We start from the raw sequence: 23,390 nt of genomic DNA, 5'->3' as shown, positions 1-23,390 counted from the left end.
GCAAGGTACAAGCTATAGTCCTTTCACAATTATTCAAAGACACACAGTGACACACACTTATAAAGGAGCAGTCATGTTTCATAAGACACACATAATAAAGGTTGGAAATTATATTTCCACATATATTTTCACCAAGGACCTAACTGCAATATATTGCGCCCCACCTTTGATATGCTATCTGGGGCAAAATCACATAATCCTTGTAGGTTTTTATTCTCTTACCTAATTAATCAGCAATGGGTGGTGCCTGCCATTGCTAGCTTGCATTATTCTGTATTTGTACTGTGGCAAAAAGCCGTGGCTCTAATTAGGAGAGATGATCTATTTTCCATAATGAGAATTGATGGCTTTTCTTCTGCGCCACCAAATATTTTCTCTCTTTCTCTTACTCTTCCAACTGAAGCCCTCATTCTCTCTTACCCCCCACACAGATATAATTCAGAGGTGTGTAGAGAAAAGGAGTAAATGAAGCGCTATGTGATTAATGGACTTCATTTCCAGCAGATTTGACTTCACAGTGACAGTCGACTTAAGCCTTCTGATTATTAGATTCAAGCCTGTCTCAAAAAGTCCCAGTTTACAGCAGAATGTCTCTCCCTGTCCTCTCCTGATCACCCACACAGTTTCTACCTTTCCTTCTAACACAATTTACATAAAAAAAAAAGAAAAAATCTAATATTTTGTCAATTTTGTTTCATGCACAGTATGGGGTTGTCCATAGATAGCATTCGTGTCACATGATCAAGTTAAGAAAACCAAAAACAGAATAAATGAATGCAAACATTAGGACAATAGTGGTCCTATTACTACTTAGTTTAAATTCTGAAACAATTTGTGGGATAATCTGCAAAGTTGCTCCTGTGCAGTACAGATGCACTGGACCTAAATTAGTCACCTTGTAAAACAGAAAACCCATACAGTCATGTGCAGAAGTTAGCACACCCATGCTAAAGTTGACTAAAAAGAGGAATACAATTTTTTTTAAAGGCTGAAGGAAACGAAAGATTATTTCATGGATCCAGGATGCATAGTATCCTGGATCCATGAAATAACTGGCCTTTAAAAATGAAAAAAAACTGCCTCTATGGGAATTTAACATAGGGGTATACTTACTTATGCCCCCTGTATTTTAAGGAAGAACATTTATTTAGTTACGATACATTATTCATTCACAAAGAAAATTGGTGCCCTTAAAGATTGTATTTTTCCTCATTTTTTTAATTAAGGCATTAAGATCAATTTCCAAAAGATGATTTTTTTATTCCTCTTTTTAGTCAACATAACCATGGGTGTGCTAACTTCTGCACATGCTTGTATATACTATAATCTTGTCACTTCCCATGGGTGTCAGAGCCTCCTAATCTTTAAACACAAAGACAGCCCCTCTCTATGTGGCTTTGAAAGCCTGTGCTAATGCTGTGTAAACATTGCTGCTGCTGTTTGCCACTGATTTAGCACATGTTAATATTACATGAGAGAGTGGGGGCCTTTGATGATGTAAGTGAATACTCAAACTAGGGCTTTCTACCTCGGGGAAGGGGAGACGGGGCTGTGGAGCAGCTCCTTCGAGATTTGTTTCACTTCCACGTGCAATCCAGCTTGGTTAGATTGTTGGTGTTTTAAATACTCAGGCAAAAAGTAATAAGTAAATGTATAAAATGGAACATATAGGGGCTGGCCAGCTAAGTGATAGCTTAAGAATTTGTTGAACAAAATAATGGCAGCCATTGATGTGTTTGGTTGCTTTTTTTTAGACATATAAAACAGCAGACCAGTTATAATAGCTTGTACTTAAAAATCAATGATGTGTCCTCAGGGATTTAAACTAATTGCACCCAGTCCCTTAAATCGGTGTTTCTAAACAAGGATTGACAATTTTGCTCACTTTGATGCACCTGGATGATATCAAATCCATGCCTACACAGGGCAAGTTAGGTCTTGAAAGGACAATTTTTTTTCCCAGAGCTGAGAAAGTCTGGCAGCAGCTAATGTTGGCTTTTGGAATCAGAGGAAGATGGTTAATAGCTGCAAGCAGTGATTGGATGACTTGGCTTTAGTATAGCAAACTATTTCGTATTTGGGATTAAAATGTGTTCAGAATTCTGTGGAGTTTTCAATCTGAAACAATTTATTCTCAAATTATGCATGCTCATTTTTACATAAACACATTTACAGTACTGACATCACCGATACTTGTTACAGAAACATTTTTCAAATGTCTTTCTCTGTATGTAATGTTATTATTATGACCATTTCAATTTGCTTAAATGAATCACAACTGACTGAACATGAAATCTACCATGTATTCCAAAATCATTTAAGAAAGTTCTACTCATGGCCATATAGGGCATGTTTCTGTTTTCTTAAGTAGAATGAATATTTGAGAAATTTGAAACAGGGTTTAAACAATCTTAAGGTCACAATATTGAATTTTAAGTGGTGTGCTCAACCAAGAAATATTTTTTCCTGTAGAGTCCCCTTGAGTTTTCCTGTAACTCACAAATTGAAAACCATCTTAAGCTGTGTGCAGTAAGCTAAGCAACAGCCCACAGAATGCAGTGATCTCTATTTTCTTCTCTGTTTCACCTGTGTGCTGCAACCAATTCCCCTGATCTATCAGGCGCCTAAGGCCAGTTTGTGCCTTCTGGGAGATGTCCTTTATTATTGCTGCACCAACCTCTGATAATCCCACACCTCCCACAGCCACCGCTGGACAGTTCAGTGATGATGATCTTTCTCTGACTTCAACCACATACCAAAACCACGCATGTCCGCTTGCCAGCTGGCGGCGTTACTCTAAATTTTAAAACAGAATGTTTATGCAAGTGCACACAAAAGTACAAAAATGTGTGAGCATGCACACACCTCGTCGATTTTGCTCACACACACTCACAGCACAATGTCATCAATAGAGCCGTATAAGGACGAGCAGGCACAAGAATGAGAAGAGCAGTTTCAGGAGAGAGAGAACTGACTCTTGATGAGCCATTAACCTGCTGTCGGTGGGGGAAAATGGCTGTGGGACGTGGTTTAATTTACCCTTCTATAAAGAGGTCGTTGAATTGATGAGCCACAGGAAAAAGAGTTACACCCCTGGTTTGGTGAATTAGCAATGCTGACGGTGAACAGGTTGAGTGAGGAACTGGAAGAGTAGTCAATACCTCCAATCAATGTAAGCATTCAGAGAATCACTGCTACACTCGTGGTCAAATCTATAAAACTAATAATATGGATTTGGGCAGGCCTATCGTGAATGCATGCTCCAATTTGCAAAGGAAATCATTTGAAATCTCTTCTGAAGCACTCTTAATTGTTTTCTTTAGCAAAAGTTACTGAAAATGGAGCTGTATTTGACACAGTAGGCTAGGCTGGGCCTTCTCAGCATTGAGTTCAAAATCTCTCTTTAAAAATATCCATCAGCGGGTACAAAGAGTCAATTTTCACTTTGAAATCAGCTGCCGGAGATTTCTATGTGTTCTCCTAACCGTCCATTACAGCCACAGAAATGCAAACCTCTGGTATGGCTCCGAAGTGTATTGCCATCTGCCCAGCTGATGACCCTGCAGCTGGCCCGACAGAGGTGCGACAGACAGAAATGCCTAGCAGGAAGTGAATACCTGTGATTTCATCCAGTAGCTCTATGGACAAAAGATGACTAGCAAAGGTCTCTCCATCAATGAAAGAGATAGTGAGAAATGGAAAATTATGGCCTGCTCTGTGCGTACATGGTATTTCAGGATGTCTGCTGAACCATTTCATATGAATATACTTATATCTTTGTTCATTCTGGCTTGTAAAATCTAAATTAGACATGGATGTTCTCCAGAAAACTACAGACGCCCTGAGAGGCCTAATGGCTGTAACAAAAAAGACACTATCGTACACAGCTATCCACCAAGAGGCATTAGCATTTGCATACGGTGTAATGTTTCATAGACTACTGTACCTCTTGACATCAGAGCTGCAGAAACCTTTTAAACAAATATCCCAATACAGTATACACACAGACATGTATGGAATATAATATCACTACGAAGCTGAATGTATCTGTGTACATTGTGTGCTTATGTGAGAAGGCTAGAGTGCTCTAATGCCCTCTATATCCTTCACTGGTAATAAAACAAAGACAGACATTAAATGAAGTCTCCTAGCATGCAAGAACAGAAGGTTTTGGCATGATGGGTAATAACTCCAGTGGCAGCGTGCTTCACACTGACTCCCATTTGAGAGCTAGCATTTCCTGCTCCCCTGCTATGCTGTAAGAGCAGAAAATGGGAAACAATTTACAGTACAGTATATGAGGAAGGGCAAATACCCAGGGCTTATCATCATTATAACTTTTACTATATAATGCTTAGATCAATTATAAAAGGTAACATACTGAATTATAGACCTGCTAAAGTATATGCCCTTTACAGAATTAATAACTGAGGTTCAAATTTGATTGGCGTACAAACAAGAAAACTAAAATAGTTGCCTCCATTGTATTGTTCTTTAAATGTGTGTACATGCACACGCACATTTTCCATGCTATTCCAACGATGTATTTCAGGCAAGAGTACAACTACAAAGTGACTGCATTGTGCACCTTTATGCAATGTCCTTTATTATTGACATTGTTATTACTATTCTAGTTGGTTGTGCACAGTTGTAGCATGCTGGGGGTAGGACTGGGTGGTGGGATGGATTGGCAGAATGAGCAGGATTGGCCAGAGGGTTGGGAAAAGGGAGGGCCGTTTTATATTTTGTATATATATGGTGATTTTGTATTTTGTATACCAGAATATTTTAAAACATTCAATGGAGATGTTAAAAAAAAGTGACTGGTCAAACACAATAGTGTACATTTAATATAATGTTATGAATCGTTCAATAACATTGAGTTCAAGGTCATCATCTAATAAATTCTTTACTAGATTTTCAGAAATGATGTTGTATTTGGAATGTGTACTGAACATTAATCATCACATGACTAATAATGAGATAAAATCCATTTTACGTGCAGTACATTGAGACAAAATGGGACCTGTCAGAACATTCTGTACTTTGGAACACTGTATTGTTCACATCCTGGAAAAATGAAGATGATACATGAGGGAAAAAGGCATTTTGGGACATCAAATGTGATGATGATGATGACTAAGCCCCCATGGGCACATGACATAATTGAGGATTTATGCTGGGCTATATATCATATTACCATAGGAAGTCTATGTTCACAGAAGCATGGTGCAATGTCAAGTCTTATTCCCCTTTTGCTTTCTCTTGTGTCACACTTAATCTTATGTAATCCACTTAGTGTCATATCTGAATAACATGACAGGAATTCGACTGCTCCTTGTTGAGCACCTTTACAGAAGATAGCCTAACTCTTAGCGGGAATGCTGATGGTTTTTGTCTCTGAGCTAAGCTTATCTCCAAGGCAATTTGTTTGAGGAAGGTTTGGTAAAATGTGTCACACAAGCATTGCCACCAATTCATGCATTCTGTGAGAGATAATGGACTCTTGATTTGACTCCTGTTAGCCTGCAGGGGATGGTTGGGGGCAGTCTTTTGTGAAGACATGCTTGATGCCGGTATAATTTCCATTTGTTTATGCTCCCCTTTTAGAGACAGTGGATATGTAACACAAATAATGTAAATATAAGCTTGAGGTTAAAAGATTGGTTGATTGCATCCCAGGGCACAGCTGTAATTCTTCAGAAAAAGGGCTGGTGACCAATTCCCTCTGAGACAGGTGGACTGAGTCACAGGGGAATTAACAAAGAAGCCAAGAGGAAAAAAGTGCCAAATGTCAGTGTATATTATTAGAATCAAAGTTCCACAAGTTATTTATGTATGTACTAGTGATGTTTTGTTTTTATTGCATTTTGCTAGTATAACAATGGTGTGTTTGAATGTTATTTGGTGATCTGTATCCAATAAAACAACTTTGAAAAGGCCACAATGAAACAGTGTGAAATCTGAGGTTTTTGCTCACACCACTCACAAGCTTTTGCCATGTTTAATATGAACATCCAACATTATAACATTATAGACATGACAGAAAATACAGAAAAGCATAATAGGTCTCCTTTAACGATGTGTTGTTTTATGAAATTATGATATGCTTTTATTGTATGAAAAATGAAATCTGAAAATGTGAACTGTAGTGATGTAGTATTAACTGTATGATGAAGTATTAAGTAAAACAGATATACTCAAATAAATTACAAATACCTCAACATTACAGTACAGTAATGGCAGCCATAACACAGTACTTCATCATATTTTCAATATTTTGGTCTAGCTTCTGTAGTTTCAGGCCGCGATGCTTTTGGTATCAAAAGTGGCTAAATTTTGCTACTTCAAGTTCCTTTATTGCCTCCATGAGCTGTGTGTCACAGCCTCTGCTGCAACTACTACTGTTGACTGTGTTGGTAAGTGGGCCAAATCAGTAAGCTAGACTGCAATAAGTGACTTTCTGTTGTTTTTAGAACACCAGCATGCATCTGTCTCCCATTCACCTCACACAGTATATTTGCCTCATCTGTCGTCCTCTAAACCCACCCTTCAACTCTACTGTGCGCCTCACATTCTGAAAACCTCTGATGTGAAGTGATAACTGTATGTTGTCACTACTGTATTTCACTTAATGGCTCTTAATGATACAGGACTCAAAATAATATCAGTATAATTCATTCAGGTAGTTTGCAGTTAATTACAGACAACCTCTTAGCAGGTCAGTGATTAAGCATGACTGTCTTCATTTTTTATCCATTTTCATCTGGCCTCATACAGCTCATATTTCATAAATGCTTTACTGGACAGAAAAAAAATCTTGCCACAGACAAAGAACTCCCTAGTAATATCAGAATGGCACATGGTCTCTGGAGATATCACCGATATTGTCAGCATATTATACTCTCTTGACTTGAGTCATTGACCAAGGACCCTCTTGCCCACTTTGGTTCAATAAACAGTAAGTCTTGATCCACTTTATTTAATTTATATTTCCTAATGATGGCGCCTACTGTGCTTTTTTTACACTCTAAACTTTAAAAATCCCTTTTGTACTATTCCTCAGTGTGATGCCTTTTCACAATTCTGTCTCTGAATTCTAAGAGAGTGACTTCACTGTACACTTTCTGTTCTGATATGCCTTGCAATATGTAAGAAACGCAGATGTGAGTCCACTAGACATCTTCGATAGGCAAAAAAGTGCTGAGACGCATTGAGGAACAAGCACTAGAAAACACTCAGAGGTGCTGGTTAAAGTCTGTATGCTACAGCACCACAGATATAAGCCAGCTCCTGACCGACAGGCTTCACAGGGACGGAGGACCATGAAGGCGGCACCCACCTGGTCTAACCCGCCCCCCGAGCCACCCAGCAAGCAGCGGCGACGGTGGCAATGAGCGGGGAACTTCTGTCCCTCTGTTGAGAGCTGGAAACACAACGGCCCTTTTAAGGGCCACTTCCATCCATCTAAAGAGCAGTTCCCACTCAACCAAGCATAAGCTGCGCCGCCCAGACATCCTTCTCAACCCGGCTACGCCGGTGGGATGAGGACTGCCTGTCTCAATTCAACCGGTGCATCATGGAGCGCCCATTCCACATGCTGACTGTCAAGCATGTGCTGGAATGTGTACGCCAACACGAGTGGTTTACGTCTGTGGATCTGAAAGACGCATACTTACACATCCAAATTATTCCCAGACACAGGAAAATTCTGCGCTTCTTTTTCCAAGGGGCCCATTTTCAGTACAACCGGCTGCCGTTCGGGTACTCACTGGCCCCCCGCACTTTTCCAAGTGCATGGAGATGGCACTTCAGCCGTTGCGGAAAAAAGGCATCAGAGTCCTGTTTTATCTGGACGATCTGCTCATTATGCCTCCCTCTCGGGAAGAGGCAGCACTGCAAACTATGGAAGTTTTGCAACATCTGCAGACACTGGGCTTCGCCATAAACTGGCAGAAAAGCTCACTGGTCCCTGCTCAATCGATTGTTTATCTAGGTGTGGACATAAACTCGATTGTCATAAGGGCCAGACTGTCAGCGCCAAGACGAGACACGCTGATCTCTATGTTGTCGCGCACCACGCCACTCGCGACAGTGTCAGCGTTGTCTGTGATGCGTCTCCTGGGCATGATGTCTGCGGGTCACGTAGTTGTCCCCCTGGGTCTCCTCCACATGAGGAAAATCCAGCGGTGGTTTCATCGCCAGCGCCTCGACCCCCATACGCCACAAGTGGCGAATGCTGACCATCCCTCCTTCTCTACAGTCAGACCTGGCATATTGGGGAAACCCTCAGACCCTGTCAACCGGGGTTCCCCTGGGCAAGGTCCTTACTGGCTGGGGAGGAATGTGCGAGTCACAGGTGGTGGGAGGAGAATGACCACCTCACCCTCTCCCACACATAAACTGCCTGGAGCTGTCCACGGTGCTGAAGGTTTTAAAACACTTCGCTCCAGTGATAGCGGACAGACATGTCGTCGCGCGGACAGACAATGTTACAGCAGCAGCGTTCATAATAATGCGCTCGGCCCGGCTATTGGAAATAGCCAGGAGCCTTCTGCTGTGGGCCCACAGTCATCTGTTGTCCCTCAAAGCAGTTTACATCCCCGGGCTTCTGAACCGGGCGGCGGACCTAATGTCGAGGGGAGGGCTCTCTCACAATGAGTGGAAATTGAATCCCACTATTGTTCAGAAGCTGTGGAGCAGGTTCGGGAAAGCGGAGGTGGATCTGTTCGCCTCACAAGAAAACACACAGTGCCCGCTGTGTTTTTCCTTGAGCACACGGGACGATGCACCCCACAGCCTAGACGCCTTCTCCCACCATCCCTGGCCCAGAACCCTCCTATACGCTTTTCCCTCGGTCCCTCTGATCCCTCACCTCCTGGAACGCATCCAGGAGGAGAATCTGTCAGTCATTCTAGTGGCACATCCTGGTTCCCGACTCTGGTTCAGATGCTGGCGGGCCCTCCCTGGCAACTACCGTGGCGCGAGGACGCCCTGTCATAGCTGATATTTCACCCCCCGGTGATAACCCAGCGGCTGTGGGGTTGGCTGCTGAGCGGGAACGCTTGCAGAGATTAGGCTTGCCCCCTGCCGTGGTGTGCACTATCCAGAACGCCAGAGCCCCCTCTACTACAGCGTGTTACGCAGGGCGTTGGTCTGCTTTCCAGCGCTGGTACACGGAGAAGGGTGCGGACCCCATATCGTGTCCCCTGCCTCTTGTGTTAACTTATCTCCAAACATTGGTGGATAATGATTTAGCTCTGTCTACAGTCAAAGCCTACGCGGCAGCTATCTCGTCCTGCCACGAAGGCTATGGAGAGGGGTCGGTTTTTAAGCACCGCCTGGTGAAGTGTTTTTCTGTTTTTCTCTCTCGCACCCCAATGGGATCTAGCCCTGGTGCTTCGAGCTTTGGGGAAGCCTCCTTTCGAGCCTCTGGCACAAGCCTCTCTCAGGTTGCTATCACAAAAACGGCGCTTCTCCTTGCCCTGACGTCAGCCAAGAGAGTGAGCGACATATGTGTGCTGTCAGTCTCGCCGTCCTGCCTCTCCCTTAGAGGGGACGGGAGCACAGCCACCTTACAGCCTAACCCCTCATTCACACCGAAAGTTCTGACAATTCCTTTCGGTCGAGAGTGTTTTCCCTCAAAGGGTTTTTTCCCCCCGCCTCATAACAACGATGCGGAGGAGCTTTTCACCGTTTGTGTCCGGTGCGTGCGCTATCACAGCACATTTTACGCACGGCAGACATGAGGCAGACACCGCAGCTGTTTGTACATTATAGGGAACACTCCCAAGGAGCGGCCCTTTCAAAACAGCATCTGTCTCACTGGCTGTGCGAGGCTATCATCCAGGTTTATAATGCGGAAGGGGCGGAGCCCCCCCAGGGCATCCGAGCACAGTCTATGAGGGCATTATTGGCGTCCGCCGCCTTATTCAGAGGCATGACAGTAGCCGACATCTGCACAGCGGCCTCCTGGGCATCCCCATGCCCATTCATCCGTTTCTATCTGCGTGATATGTCTTTTAGAGGGCGAAGCCTATACGAAATAGAACGATAGTTACGTATTGTAACTCCAGATTCTATGAGTATAGGCGCAGCCCTCAAAGTTCCGGGCCACCTGCTCCTGTAACATTAGCTGAAGAAAAATGTGATGTTGGGAGATGAGCAACGGGTCCGCTCTGTTTATATACAGTTTCTGCGGACGTAGTTGAAAGCCCGTGCTGGACGCTAGGGCAGGAAAGAAATCTTCACGACTGTGCATGCGCGAAGGGATAAACCCAGTAGCGTAGCTTAGAGGGCTGCGCCTATACTCATAGAATCTGGAGTTACAATACGTAACTATCGTTTTCAACACTTTTCTTCCAGTCCTTCCAGTTGCAGAGTTCACTGGTGCTAGGCTAGCGCAAGTCAACAGTATCTGCTAGCCTGAATTAAAAGCAGTCTTACGCACTCCACAGTACACCTGAGGCAAATAAATTATAATGCCAGACTATCGATGAAAATGTCTGTGTTGATAAAATAATGTTAGAATTAAAACTACCCTTGCATCGCATTGCAATAGTTATACTTTGTTCCCTGTAGTTGGTAGCACAGGCTAGAGCAGCGTCGGAGTGATATTACCTAGGCTACTGAGAAAGCCGGTTTACATGACAATCACGCAAGTTTATTTACCTGCCGCTGTGAGCTCCAACTAATTCCACTCTGCCAGGCTATAACTCACATAACGTTACCGGTACATGAAAGCACACAGGCTAGCAATTTGCATGTAAACTGTCTGAGCTTACGTGACGTTTCTGTCAGCAATTACCTAAAGTTAGAGGTTAGCCCAGCCAGGTATCTACCAAGAGTGTAGCTATACCGTTAGCTAACGTTGTCACTCGCCACAATGCATTGAACTGTAACGTTATCTCCACTAACGTTGTCAATCTCAATCTATCAGTAGCAGCTAGGCTAACGTTATGAAAGGGGCTAGCTTTATTAGCTAGAGTAGCCTACCAAAAGTTATTAGCTGTTCATCAGTAGCTGTTGGTGCATCTAGAAAGACAGATGGAACCGCATTCATTGTCAGTGACTTGTGGTTCTTTAGATTGCAGGGTTTTTTGAAGTCGTCTAGTCTAAAATGATCACTACACATTTGCCAGTTGAGATGGAGTCTCCACTGGTGTGTTGATGTCCAAGCCGGCAGCTACTAGGTTTCCCGATTGGAGTGTGCTTCTCTGTTTACTTTTTGGCGCAGTACTACTAACCGGAGCTAAGTAAAATTCCGTCGCTGCTGAGAAACTAGTCCCTCAAAATGTAATGCGATCATTGAGATGCAAGGGTAGTTTTATTTCTAACATTATTTAATCAACAGACATTTACATCGATAGTTTGGCGTTATAATTTATTTGCCTCGGGTGTACTGTGGAGTGTGTAAGACTGTTTTTAATGTCAGGCTAGCAGATACTGTTGACTTGAGCTAGCCTAGCACCAGCGAACTCTGCAACTGGAAGGATGAAAAGCGTTGAAAACTGTCTCCACTGATAAATAACATACTGGCTAACTTGGAAATGAGGTCCTATGTCCAAAATTCTGAACCACCCCTTTAACAGACACAACATACAATTAATATGTCTGTGCCACATGAACAGGACCCTTACGTGTCAACAAGATGCGTTTTCAACTCAGACATAGTTTGTTTGCACCTACCCTGATCCCTGTCTCGATCCTGCCGGTAGCTAGCTTGCCCTGCTGGCTGATAGCCGTTAGCCGTTAGCTGCTAGCTGCCGTCCGGTGAGTGTATTCAGACAGGCTTCTGTGATAATCATCCCAATAACAACCCACGGAGCAGCGGTGGTGTGGCTATGTCCTCCAGAGGACAGGTCATGTCACGTCTTTAAGTTTATTCCCCCCTAAAAAAAGCAGTAGTGCGGTAGTAGCTGCTAGCTGCCCTCTGGTGAGTGTATTCAGCCAGGCTTCTGGGATAATCATCCCAATAACAATCCACGGAGCGGCGATGGTGTTGCTATGTCCTCCAGTTACTGAAGGCTAGCTTTAGCTTGCACTTGGAGCAGCAAGTTCATCTGCCTGTTGCCCCTCTGTCTGTCTCATTCTTTCCAACTCTTGTGAGGCTAGTTCTTCGTCTGTATACTCGGGTTTGAATAAATAAGGACGACCATCAAACTCAAAAGGCTCTTCCGTGTGTTGTATATCTGCTATATTCTCCATAGTTACGTTACTCCAAGCTTCTTCCCTTGTAAACCACTCTGCTCTTCACTCTTCACACATTACGCTCCGATCTGCACACTACTGTTTATCTTTTCCTGCTACAACTGAATTCCCAGGAGACAGCGCGATGCTACAGCTAAGCTTCAGTAACGCTATTACTGTGCAAGCCACAGACATCGTTTATCCCGTTTCCATGTAGTTACATAGTCACTGATATGGTCATAACCACTACAGTGCTCAATTACCTATTTTTGAGGGGGAAACAATCTAAACCTTTCGCTGCGAAGGCATGATCTGTCCTATGCAGGGCATCCACCAGATCACCGGGCGCTCGGGGGATTTTTGTCAGCTGCAGGAGGGGGACGAAGGCTGCTTGCCTGGCTAAGGGAACTAGCTACCACACAGATCGACACTGACAAGCCTCCTACTCACCAACACCAGATCGATCACACACAAAATGGATGAGCTACAAATACACACGGAACTGCTGCGTGATGATTTTTTACAAAAAACCTGGCTGAACACATTTATCACGGAAGGCAGATAGCAGCGAACAGCTAACAGCTAGCAGCTAGCAGCTAACAGGCCACGCTACCCACCGGCAGGATCAAGACAGGGTAGGTGAATTTAAACAATGTCTGAGTTGAAAACGCATCTTGTTGAAACGTAAGGGCCCTGTTCATGTGGCACAGACATATTAATTGCATTTTGTGTTTGTTAAGAGGCACAAAGGCACTCTAAAACTTGCCCCGACAACTGCCGTTTTAGCTCAGGTGACGCTTGCAGTACGTAGCTGCAGCTACTCCGTGTTGCCTGCACTGATTTGGGTCGGGTTTTTTTCTATCGAAGTACTCGCGTAGCTATAGCGATCAAGATTAACGTAAAAATTGGCCGGAAATTCTCCTTTAAAACAAAACTTTTTCTTTTTTTTTATGAAATGAAAGCCCAATTCACCCTTAAAATGACAACAGTGATTCATTCTACATAATTGACATGTAAATGTAAATTTGATAAAATAAGCAAAATAAACAAAAGGAAAATGAAAGTAGAGTGGGGGAGGTTGAATGCTTTATGAAGGCAATATGCACAGATATGTGCTTACTCACAGGCTTTGTTGCAAGAATCTAAATTACAGAAATCTATTGTACTGAGACAACAATTGAATAACCACATTATTTTCTGTCTGACTTTTTTTTCTTTTGGCTGTAAGCTCACCTAAAAATAACTAGGGGCATACCTAAGGTGGATTAGGCAGGGTGTGATGCATCTTTCTACGCACCTTTGTGGCTACATCATCCAAAGGCAGATTTCCTCTGAGGCTAATAACTTTGTATGAAAAGAGGGGATTAATGTTGGCTTAAAGGTTTGGGTCATCACAAATAGACCTGTTCCAACAGTGATCCATCCCCTTCCCGGTTAACTGTCCAGTAAAGTGCTTAATGCAGTGGCCCCCAGAATAATATTTACTGCTGCAGTCTGTCTCATGTCGCTGAGCCCTGAAGGCCAATTCAGTATTGGTTACATTCAACAGTGTATTGATTATGCATAATCACTGGAGGTATGTCTTTCCCCTTGACTCTGCTCATGTCCAAAGTAAGGTCACTGCTGAAGGTATGAAGGTAAAGTGAACAACCTATCTTAATGTAGCTAATGTATAGAGAAAGCTCTATCATCACAGACACAATATACTGCATTCCTGAAATAAAAAATACTACATTTGCTGTAACTAATTAATGAATTTACAGCTTAGTGGATTACGATGTTATTGCAGCATTTGGGACAAAACAATGTAAACCGTTTATTCCTAATGAAAAATTCAGGTATCAAAGAAAGCTAAATTAGTAAATTAAGAAAAGGGCAAATGAAAAATACTGCAAAGTGGGGTAGTGAGGATGCAAAAGCAAATACAAAAGCACTACGGGGGGCGTAATCATAATCAAAACAACATACAGAGCTATGCAAATAACAATATAAGCAATAATAAGACCGGAGAACAATGCACACATGTACAATAAAGACTTGTCTACACATTATGCAACTCTGCTCTTGATTGCAGATATAGGGCCCTGTTAGAGATAAGGCAGATACAAAGGTGTCCTGCATAATGCCACAGTGGTTAAAGAGAAATGCTCCAAGACGGAGTCAGGGTCAACGGAAAACCTAATTTTGACATTAGAATAGTGATGGAGTGTAGAGGTCCAAGAATTGCTGGCATGTGTTCATTCTCGCTGCAGTGGCAATAAACCAAGGTAACTTTAAAAGATTGGATATTCATCTTGTGTTTGAATTAACAAGAGCATATCCGTGTGGGCAACACTAAAGTAATGGAGAGCTTGGCCTGGAGCATCAACGTAAGAGGCAGATAAAAGGAGGTTAAAACTGACAAATGGTGATTATACATGTGTATTGAATGGTGTGAAAAAGATAACAATTATATACAGCCGTACAGATATATTAGAGAGGGGTAGTAAAGGCTGTAGAGTAGTAAAGATTTATTTTTAACTATACATTTGTACCGAGACTTTTATATAGATGAACACTCTACTAATTCTACTGTATATTCCTTTCCAAAATGTATTCAATAATTAAAAACACCACTTCTGACCAATCCTCAGCCACAATAAATATCTCCAGTCTCTCAAGGGACTTTGTACTCTACTCCCTTAGCAATGTTAGCACATAGTGACAGTCAAATGGGGTGTGATAAAAAGTGTACTATGTTGTATGAGAAGTCTGGACTCTTACACCTAAATTCCTGATTCTGTAAACTTTGGAGCTTTTAATTGATCCGTAGGATTGCGAAGATATGAGGGAAGACAGATGAGAAGACATGGGTTGTATAGTGGTGTGGAATGTATAGTTGTATGTTGTCAGTGTTTAATGTCATTGTTTTTGTTGTAGATTGTGTGTGATAATAGTGGATTTGGCTTAGCCAAGAGTATATCTTTTAACACAAGTAGTTTGTGAATGTAAAAAACACAATTTTCTATTAAATACTTCAATAATGGAAAAATCTTAATGGACCAGGATATTTAAAGTTTAATTAAAAGTCTAATGTTCTACCTATAATGTTGCTATAGCAAATCATTTAAACATAATTTTAGATGATAATTTCTCATTCGTCTTGGGAAAATGAATAATATCTTTATTAATAGCAACCCAAATTGAGCAGTTGACTTGAAATATTGATAATTGCTGTGATACTTCTCAGCCAAATGGTCTAGGCTACACTTTAAAACATGGGAAATAGATGATTCAATAAAATAGAGGTTATACAGAAGAACTGTGAAAAGGATTATAACCATGATACTCTCTGACTGAGGATCTTAAGCTGGTACACTCATTCCCTTCCATAAAATACCTTATTAAGACTCACTTTTATCTTATGGCTTTTTCTTAAACGATGGTATTTGTTGTAACTATTTATATTATTATTAGTAGTATATTGTTATATGTTATGTTCATGATCTTATTAACCTCTATCTTTCATTGTAAAGCACTTTGTGACTAAAATGTGCTATATAAATGAAGCTAATATTATAAACTAACACAGATAAACACCAGTTAAAAGGGTATCTATCAAACTGGAAAAATGCCTTGATTGGTGATGGGCTAGGATTAGGTACTTCTCAATAAAATTAGCCTTGGGAATTAATTTGTTAAATCCTGAGTACTATACACCAATGATAGAAAGATACCGTTAATGTACCCCTTAAACACTGAGAAATAAGTAGCTCTCTATTGCTCTGTGTCTGTATCAGGGGCGATTCTAGGATCAAACCTTTAGGGGGGTACAGCCCCTAATGAGAATGTGACACAGATACAGTGCATTGCAAAAGTGTTAAAACGTTTTTTGAAACTATTAACACTGTGATGGAACTAAACCTGACACTTTACTGTAGAAGTCACAGTGATAACGACCAATTTGACATAATGTTCTAACATTAAGCAATTTTAGTTGCTTACGTTTCAATTTGGGTTCTAATCTTGGCTTGAGCCCCTCTAAAAAGGGTCTAAAATCGCCCATGGTCTGTTTAATATACCTCGCCCACTTTTTACTGATTTTCCTCCAGCTAAAAGGATCCTACCTCTGCTTGGACTTCAGTTAAAATCTCACAGGGATTGTCAGAAGTCATATTACATGTGAATTACAGGTGTAGTACAAGTGTTTTTTGTCTGTCAATTTCATTGTTCTGCCAGATTAAAGAAAATTGATTGTTAATGTGTGTTAGTGTATACATGTGAAAGGTTGTAAGTGACTACACACATATGCTGTGTACTTGTGAGGTTGCAACTATTTGTATATTGTAAATACTGAGCTAAACAAGAAGACATGACCAATACTAATAACAACGTCTAATTTGGGAGTCATGGAGAAGAGCAGGTTAATTCCATTCCATTTTACAGATCCATTACACGTCTTTAAGCCAATGATATGCCCAGCTAAATAATTAGTGGTTTCCTGTGGTGGTCAAGATGGTGTAATGAGTATGATGTGATTAAGAGAGCCCTTGGGGTAAACTTGGCTCGTCACTAAGGTGAGCAGAGAACCATGATGGATAAAATAGAGATATTGTACACTGTGGAGTCAAATGGAAGAAAATCAAATGAAAACAAAGTAGACATGACTAGGGGCACTTTTTACTTTAACACTGCTGATCATGTCCAAAGTCCAGGCTAATAGCTTAAGACAGCTCCTCCCTAACATCAGGGAGATGATTGCAGTGACACTGATCAGGATGTTAATTAGCCTAAAATATTAGAGGATTGAGATGCTGGTTATGACTGTGTCTGTGATGGCACGAATAATGATGATGACAGCAATGACAATGATTTTGTCAAGTATATAGGATAGCCTTGTGTGTATCAGCTATTCAGCTAGCAAGTGCCAGTATTGTGCACGCTCACCCTGACAAAAGAATAGAATTCTGCGCTGCACTTCCTTAAAGCTTGTGCTCTATATTTGCCAATATGTGGTATGATATACATATTCTTGGACTATTCTGAAACAGTGACAAGGAAATAGTGTGGACATCAGAGGTAAGGATGGACAGTATGTTCTGGAGTTATCATTCGAACTGAGAAACTATACCATGGCACAACCTTTTTTTTTCTTTAGCACAAAGCTGCAAAATAGTGCTGCACATAAAACCTGATGAACTTTCTCATCTGCAGTGAATACCTAATTCTCAGTTCTCTCTCAACACTATTGCCATATTAGCATGAATGCAAAAACTGCATTTAACCTGCAAACATCAAACTTAACACTCACTTTGTGAATAAACAGTATCACAGTATAAACACACTAATGAGATGACCCCCTAGTAACAGGGATTCCATAAGCTCCTTTAATAAGTTTGTTTAAAATGTAATTCTCAAGGCCTAAACGCACTGAAAGCGTCTGATGTGCACGTTTTGAAGTACACCTATTGTTTTAAATGGCCGAACACGCGTCAACCTTATTTCGATTGGGTCAAATGAGGACCCGGTGAACAACACTGAGTTTTCCGCAGCCACATTACCTGTTTGGAGAGAGCTACTGTAATGATGCGATCATAATCAAAATGTATATTAAATTATTAAAATTCACTGCCCAAAACTGTGCACTCGCTGCACGTCCGCCTCTCTCTCTCTGTTGTGATGTTGTGTTTACAATGTTTTTAGATGCTTCCGCTATCACTGCAGAAAAACAAAATCATCTGTTTCTTGTGGTATTGATGAAAAGTGAATGCACAGTCTGTTCATATTTTCTCTCTATGCCCTTATAAATACATAATCTAGCCTATAAGATTGTTCTGTAGCCTAAATTAATTTTTAAAAATTGAATGAATTAAAATGAAATGTCTTAATATCAAAAAAAAGAAACTTAATGGGTAATAATTGGTTGAATTATGATGGAAAGTTTAAGACCCTGTCTATCAAGGGAGAAAGGGGTATCTGCAATATACAAAACATTTGCCTAAATAGCAACCTTTTCTAAAATACTGCTAGTTGCACTTTAAATTTGATGCATGCAGTGTGCAATAGGAGCATCAATTGAGGCGCGTGAATTATCAACTTCAGTGTGTTTGGGCATTTAATGTATGACAGCCAATCTCATCCTCGTCTACCTTAGCGGATTACTCATTTCCATCACTTGATCAAACTAGAATTAGCACCTTGCGGTTGTAAGCCTCCGCCAACCAGTCATGTTTCATTTCACATGCATGTCTGTCCACACTCATATACTATATGTAGTGAAGACTTTAAAGCAATTTAATACAAAGGTATTACATGTATTTTAGGCAAAACATGGATGCTTCAAACACATCTTCAACCTGGCAGTACAGACTATCTATACAACCACCACAGTTTTAAGGTGGGCACCCAAGATTAGTGTCACCAATTCCGTATCCGACCAAATGTGGAATATGGTCACAATCCCCCCCCTCTGTTCCTGAGTTATAGCGTTGAAAAAATGCCAGATAAGCATTTTAGCTGAATATTATGATGTCACAGTTAATTTGACCTTTGGTCCTTTAAATATAAAATGTCATCACTTTTGTGTGACATTTGTGTGAAAATGTTATTAAATAATTAGCGTAGGACTTCTTGAGTAACAGTGGCCTTGACCTTTGACCACCAACATCTTATCAATACATTCTGGAGTTCAAGAGAATTTTTGTGCCAAAATTGAAAAGATTCCCTCCATGAGTTTGTGATATATCGCGTTTTAAAAGATTGGGACGGACAACCCAAAGACATAATGCCTCCGGCCACAGCTGTCGGCCGCGCAGAGGCCTAAAAAGACACTATATGTCCGTAGCTCTGCAATCACAGCTGGAGATCTCTAATATGACTTTGTAGACAAAGTACTCAATCCATTCACTCAAACCCCTACCATGACACTGATGGTAATATGCTGTGTTACCAGCCAAGTTAACAGTGAACCACCATGCAACAGACAAGCCAGAGAGGCGTGAGGGGATCCCATTTGCAAATGAGCAAATGGGATGATTATGCAGCATATTCCATCTAGGTAACATTTTTGTTAACATTAGTAGTGTTTATCAAATTTTCCCACAATGCTGAACATTATTAACACACAAGTTGCTTTTTTAAATAAATGAAATAATTTACAATGAAATTGTACACAAAAGGGTATACTAGGGCTCATGTCTGCCAACACACAAGCTTGTGATAAGCCATTGCACAGCCAGTGAGCTAGTCTCTGCTTGGACTGGGGCTTACACTCCAGCATACAAACAACTGCTGTGTACCTCACTGTCGCAACATGCTTAACATTATAAACCAAAAAATGAATGAGGCAAAAGCAATGCAATACTCCCCCCCTTTTTTAACTTCATCAAAATAATAGAATGCATTAGCCTTAAATGCCCTTGGGCTAAACAAAGTTTTAACAAAGGACATATTTTAAGTGTAGCATCAGTCAGATCCTCCCTCATCAGCAAACATCTGGGGCAGACCAAAAGGGCACACAAATCACTCACTCTCTAGCTGATGTCAAAGGAAGCAGCAGTGCTGTTTTAAGTGAGGCTCACATAAAGGCTTCTAAAGGCTCCTTTGAAAGGGCCATGAGAACAAAAGGCAACGCCCACTGAAGGGCAGAGGAATTTATCACAGGACTTTCACTGCAGATGGGGATGACCAAGAAACAAACTCTTTCCAAACTCCATATGAGAGATAGTAAATGTATAAATGTATAAACTTTGATGAAATGTGTCAAACCTTTTTTAAGTATAAGCTAAACAGAGTACATAGCTGACCTGTGTCACTTTTTTAAAGTTTGTAAAGACATGTGCCTATGAATCATGGATCAGGCTTCAAACTGCAAGGCCATTCCACCAAATTTGGAGACAAAACAAAAAAACATGATAAATGAGAACATATAAGAAAATGATGAAGACTGATGCTGCATTTTATAAACAATGGTGATATTTTAGCAACTCAAGTAAAAATAAAACAGTAATTGGCATCTAAAAATGCAGATTATAATGGAGCAAAATTAAGGAAAACATGGAGACGGATAGCATGGTTAGACGAAGAAGAGCAAAAGCTTGTTATAGTCTGAATACAGCACAAATACTTAATATGTAACAAAGCCAAGTGACACCGGCTGCTTTATTTACCTGTTCTATTGGCAGTGTGTCAGCGTGCCTGCAGTGTGTGGCAGTAACATGCACTGTAACTTACTGCTGCTGCAGGATTCTATCTCAGTTTTGATTAAGGGGCTATGGGTTTTTTAAAGATTGCATTTAAATTCATATGAATGCAACATACTAATAACATGGAAGTCTGACTTGTTCATAGCGTCTTCTTATAGGTATGACTACTTACTACAAACTAAGCCAAAAGAGACAACAGTAGATACAGTATGTGTGTAAACAGACCCTCAGTGCCTGTAGCCTCACACAGGTAAACTACCCGCCATTATACATAGGTACATATAGTATGAAAAAATCTCCCTGAAAGTTTTATTTACAGTTGCTGTGATCATTATTTGTTAACCTTTAGAAAGGTGGTGCAGTAGCAGGCAGGTGCACATTTACATACATCTAGTGTGTGGGACATCTCAGGTGCACAGAAAAATAGTTTTAATTGGTATGATGCACATGCAAACAGTTTAGTCTGAAATGTATTTAATTGAATCAGCATTTCAAAAATTCAATTGTTATCCAGGACTATCCAAACTTGTAAGATTGAGCTGTGATTGGCTATTCACATCACCACAATAAAACACAGAAGGAAAATAAAGCACACTGGTCTATTTTTCCAGCTGCAAGCAGCGACATTACTCAAAGCGGCTAAGATCTGCACGCCGAGCTGCACACCGAGCATGTTATTTGTAAAACTGAAATAAAAGTCAATGATGGTTAAAGCTTCGAGTTGTGGTTTGCAGAATGATGTTTAGCCACAAATGTCTGCACACCCAGTTAAGAAGAAGAGCATGTTTAGAAGCGAGATTTACCTCCATTCTGCTAAGTAACCACATTGCAAATAATTTAATAACATTTCTCACTGTCTAGGAGGAAAGTTATTTGTATGTCATTTAACACCAATGAAAGCAAGAATGTGCATACAGAGTGCAGAATTCTAAAGGAAATGTGTGTGTGTGTGTGTGTGTGTGTGTGTGTGTGTGTGTGTGTGTGTGTGTGTGTGTGTGTGTCTAAAGAGTGTAAAGATTTTGATAGTGTACATGGGCATATTGTATTAATTACATACTTGCTCTACATTTGCATTTTTGCAGTTTCTTTTACTGCTATCAAATATATATATATATACTTTTTTTTTTTTTTAAGTCAATATCACAATTTATAATATGTAAATTTAGGCTTTCGACATGCAGTACAGACTGAATTTTCTCTCTTTTTATTTAATGAGGAAGGTTTGTATTGCTCAATAAGAACAATGCCTATGTGTACTACTTGGAATCTTAATTCTAGGCACCATTATGGTGACCTGACCTGCATTGCTCATATATTTGCACATAACTTGCACATACATATTTAAGTATAAGCAAATAAGAATAGATATATATGGGTATATACGTGTGCCCTCATGTATAATTCATGACTGACCTCCACCAACTTGTTAGCATGTTCACGGAACACCTGGGCGTACTCCTTGACCTCCTTCTCGTTTCCACTCTTAGCCGCTTCAATGAGCACCAACAGAGGGACGTTGGTCTCCAGGAAAGAGTCTGAGATGTGGTCCATCACTGCCTTTCGCAACTAGAATACAGAAGGGGAGAGATGGGAAAGAGGTCATATTAATATTATTGCAGATGACTTCACTGTATTACATTTGACAATGATTGCATATCAGTTAGTATTGTGATGAATATGATGTAGTAACATAATGGGGTGAAAGGACAGCGAGAGAGAGCGAGAGAGAGAGAGAGAGAGAGAGAGAGAGAGAGAGAGAGAGAGAGAGAGAGAGAGAGGGAGAGAGAGAGCGAGAGAGAGAGGGGCAAAGAAATAGGATAACTCTCAACAGGCAGTTCAGTGTAAATTGTTTGTAAGGTGTCCTTTTCCCATAAGGCCTTTACCAGAGCAGATTGTGTGACTTATATCTTTGTTTATGGAATCGTTTCGAATCAAACTGGCAGGAGACTTGGTTGTTTTATAAGACAGTAAAGGACTCTGATGCTCCTCACTGGGATTTGAGATGAGATGCCAGAGGGAACAGTATAGAAACCACAACAGACAAGTCCTTTATCTTACACAAATAGGGAGTTAGTCACATGAGACCAGTACTAAGACAGACAAGAATACACCATTGGGACAAAAAGGTGGATTCCCACACATGTAGTATCACCATTGATTAGTCATGAGGTAATTTACAGTCTTAAAGCTTTCATGGTTAATGAATTTGTTCTTATTATCTGCACTACAAAAATGCGGTGGTATGAGTGTTTCTGTAGAAATTATTAAGACTAAGCCATATACATTATTATTTTTTACACTAAATTTAAGTTTAATTTGCTGTTTAATATGCTATTGTGTTATTGGAATTATAACAGTAACATAGCACTTTATTAATCCCACTTCATTAGAATTTCTTAAACACATCAACATCATGAGTATTGCAAGTTTTAGTAATTTAGTAATTCAGAACAATGGAGGTCTATACAAACTAAAACAGCATACACTGTACGCACACAAACACCACATCCGGCTGGTTCAGTTACCAATTCACCACACATTCAAATGATGACATTAAAATGAAAAGTGTTAAATTAACAACATGGATGACAGAGATTAGTTTGACTTTTCAAGCAATATAATATAATTAGATGTAAAGCAAACACAGTGAACATATTCCTGAATTAATAATGTATAAGCAGCAAGGGAGATGGTAGAGGGGGCTAATAGCTGTGACTCACAAGGAAAAAAAATCATTTAACAAAGAAAAAACGTCATATGTAAGTCTGTCAATCACATTTAAATAACCTGCAGCAATTACAACCTTAATTGCCAGTCCACAGTGGAGGAGTACAATAGTGAATTATGCCTTCCTCTGGGAGGATAATCCATCACTATTGCCTCTGGAAAGAGAATACATTTGGCCAGTCTAGTGGACATGACAGGTCTGCAAATGCTGTAAACAACCTGAAGCCCACACTCTCTGTAAGTACTCCTTTATCCAGAACTCTATAATCCTGGATCACAGATTTGGTGAGA

The 23,390-nt window shown here is 40.6% G+C and overlaps 1 protein-coding gene across 4 annotated transcripts in view; it reads right to left on the bottom strand.

Annotated features, from left to right (window-relative positions):
* ctnna2 (catenin (cadherin-associated protein), alpha 2) overlaps positions 1-23,390 on the bottom strand; it is a 306,540-nt gene that overhangs the window by 60,093 nt on the left and 223,057 nt on the right. For all 4 annotated transcript variants that reach the window (XM_078260893.1, XM_078260901.1, XM_078260909.1 and 1 more), the window contains one exon: positions 21,786-21,938. In XM_078260893.1, the coding sequence (XP_078117019.1) occupies positions 21,786-21,938 (153 nt within the window). The remainder of the gene's footprint in view (positions 1-21,785; positions 21,939-23,390) is intronic.

The sequence above is a fragment of the Sander vitreus genome, chromosome 2 (assembly GCF_031162955.1).
Source record: "Sander vitreus isolate 19-12246 chromosome 2, sanVit1, whole genome shotgun sequence".
Lineage (NCBI taxonomy): Eukaryota > Metazoa > Chordata > Actinopteri > Perciformes > Percidae > Sander > Sander vitreus.
The sequence above is the reverse complement of the archived record's forward strand: the minus strand, read 5'-3'. Positions and strand labels throughout refer to the sequence as shown.